We start from the raw sequence: 2832 nt of genomic DNA on the forward strand, positions 1-2832 counted from the left end.
TATATTTGAAAAAATAAATGATTGTCAGGACAATATCAAGCAAGCAGATTAAATTAGATCAATACTAGACATGACTATGTATCCTATAGTTATCAAAAGACATACACAATAAGTGATTATACATGATAGTCAAATGTGTGGGTTACATATAAATGAATATGGAGTTAAGCGATGGAATGATATTCATTTAGAAGTCATTTTGGAGTTCATTTTGGTCCATATATATGTACAAAAGACAGTTTCTTTGTCATTCTCTGACATAGGGATGTTCTGTGTAGAGGTTTAAAGCTCTTCCACCTTAGGAATTTCAGTCTGGTTCTGCTGGGTGGGGGGAAGTAAATGGAAGTGTGTAACTCATGGGTTTCCATGTGATGTCCAGCGTTGCATTTCAATTACGAACAACAAATTTGACAATCTCTTCTGTGAATTAAAATAGTCAATAATTGTTCTAGTGGTGTTAATGTTGAAAGCTGTTGTGTGAACAAGTTGGTTGGTTGGTTATCTTCCTTGGGACTTGTGGCACAGAATGTTTTATGACTTCCTGAGGAATTCGGCTCGTGTTCCAAACACCGCTTTGATAGACTCTTTAATTTGTCTGGTTCGACTCATTTCTGTTACCGTGATCTCAGACTGCGCTGATCTGGTTTCTCCGCTGCATGGATCTTCTTGTGTATCTTCAGGTGATTTTTAAAAGCAAAACTCTTCCCGCACTGATCACATGTGTGTGGTTTCTCTCTGCTGTGGATCGTCTCGTGTTTTCTCAGACTTGCTGACTGACTGAATCTCTTGTCACAGTGTGAACACTTGTAAGGTTTCTCTCCAGTGTGAATCCTCTGGTGCCGTTTTAAACAGTTTGCTGAAATAAAAGTCTTCCTACACTCAAAGCACATGTAAGATTTTTCACCGGTATGTATTTTCTGATGTCCTTTTAAACTTTGCAGAAGTGAAAAACTCTTTCCACAATCAGAACATGAATGTGGCTTCTCCTTCGTATGAACTGTCAGGTGATTCTTCAGGTGTGATCCAGAAACAAATCTTTTGCCGCACTGATCACAAGCATACGGCTTCTCTCCGGTGTGGATCCTCGTGTGAATAGTAAGTTCATGTTTGTATGTAAATCTCTTTTCACACTGATCACACATGTATGGTTTCTCTCCGGTGTGGATTTTCATGTGTTCTTTAAGGTGTGGTGATTGTGTGAAAGTCTTTCCACACTGATTACATGCATACAGTCTTTCTCCCGTGTGGATCCTCGTGTGTCCCTTAAGATGTGCTCTCTGTGTGAAGCTCTTCTCGCACAGATCACACGTGAACGGCTTCTCTCCAGTGTGGATCCTCATGTGTCTCTTGAGTCTCCCTGTATCTGTGAAGCTCTTCCCGCACAGATCACATGTGAACGGTTTCTCTCCAGTGTGGATCCTCATGTGAACATCAAGATGTTGTTTGGTTGTGAAACTCTTTCCACACTGAGTGCAGGTCAAAGATTTCTTGACTCTTCTTTTCTTTAAAAATGTCTTTTTAGTCTTTGAGCGACTCAAAGGTTTTTCTCCAGGGTTCTCGTGATGTTTCTCCTCTGCTTCACTCAGTTCTTCACTCTCCTCGCTTTCTTCCATCAGACCTGAAATGAAAAAAAAAAATGTTTACATTAATTTTCAGTAAATATTCAGTAAATAATTCAAAAATAGTAACATAAAGCAAAAGGACATAGAAGTGAGCTTTGATGAAATAGCCTAAAATAGATACCTGTTATAAAATATTACAGTCATTTTGATGCTTTTTTATAAATTAATTTTACAAAGTTACACTGATCTTTAAATAATTATTTTTAAAGCATTATATATGCACAAATGCTATGTTTCTGTAGTGAGAACTAAATAGGCATTACTTGATACATTCTGGTGTTTACCAAATGTTCAACATTTTGGTAACATTGTTGCAAAAAAAATAGTAAAGCAGATATAAATAAATGTAAAATAAAAATAAAATAATAGTTGACCTGATGTTGGCAATCAATATGAACATTTCTTAAACCTCCCTTTACTGACCAATTGATGAAAGCCATTTTTGAACCCATTTCACAGAAGATCTGAATCTGAAGAAGTGCTTGAAGAATAAACCTGACCTGTTAGTTCTTCAGTGTCTTCAGTGAGTTTGGTTCTGCAGGGTTCTGGATCTCTCATCTTCTCTCTGTCCTCTTTAAGAAACCCAGTCCTTGCAGATTTCAGCTCTTCCTGATGATCTGATGCTGTTGGAAACTGATGGGAATATTCCAGCATTTATTGGGGAACTGCTGGGGGCGGAGCTTCCCTGAGGATGTGAACGATGTGGGAGGAGCTTCACTGATGATGTAATTGCAGTGGGAGGAACCGATCTACCAAAATCAAATATATAACAGTTACTGAGTTTGTTGTTATGCCAACTGATAACAGAATATAAATATTTTAATGAAATTCTTCCAAAATATAAATAATGGTGGGAAAAACTCACAGTGGAAACATCCAAAGTCCCTTTAAGACAAGTCATGTCACTCTGCGGCCATCTTTGAAATGCTCTCGGGCATCCAAGTGCAGCTCCTATCTCTTTGAATGGGGAAACTTCAAATGCTACAAAACTCTTCACTAGGGTTGTTAGATGAAACGGTTCAAAAACGTCTGGGACGCGAAGACACCTTTTCCCACCTTTGACCACAAGATATCATTAGTGTGCAACGTGCTGAAAAGATACAGTTGAGAGGAAAGCCTCGTGCTTCGTAAAGCTTCATTTCACCATCACTAGGAAAACAGTTGAAGGCATAAACTCCGAAATAAATCTACAGAGCTGTAACCAAACAGT

General features: G+C 38.3%; 1 protein-coding gene across 1 annotated transcript; it reads right to left on the bottom strand.

Annotated features, from left to right (window-relative positions):
• Positions 1 to 495: 495 nt before the first annotated feature.
• Positions 496 to 2231, bottom strand: LOC113071104 (gastrula zinc finger protein XlCGF8.2DB-like). The gene is made up of 2 exons (XM_026244471.1): positions 2123 to 2231; positions 496 to 1618 (listed from the first exon to the last, which is right to left on the bottom strand). Exons 1-2 carry the CDS (start codon positions 2178 to 2180, stop codon positions 615 to 617), a joined length of 1062 nt encoding a protein of 353 aa, XP_026100256.1. The 5' UTR covers positions 2181 to 2231; the 3' UTR covers positions 496 to 614.
• Between the last annotated feature and the right edge of the window lie 601 nt (positions 2232 to 2832).

The sequence above is a fragment of the Carassius auratus genome, unplaced genomic scaffold (genome assembly GCF_003368295.1).
Source record: "Carassius auratus strain Wakin unplaced genomic scaffold, ASM336829v1 scaf_tig00005954, whole genome shotgun sequence".
NCBI lineage: Eukaryota > Metazoa > Chordata > Actinopteri > Cypriniformes > Cyprinidae > Carassius > Carassius auratus.

Excerpts from the sequence above, each read along its gene's own strand:
- LOC113071104 (XM_026244471.1), bottom strand. The coding sequence starts at position 2,180 with ATGAGAGATCCAGAACCCTGCAGAACCAAACTCACTGAAGACACTGAA. Across the intron at positions 1,619-2,122 it reads AGACACTGAAGAACTAACAG|GTCTGATGGAAGAAAGCGAG; the intron begins GTCAGGTTTATT and ends TTTTCATTTCAG.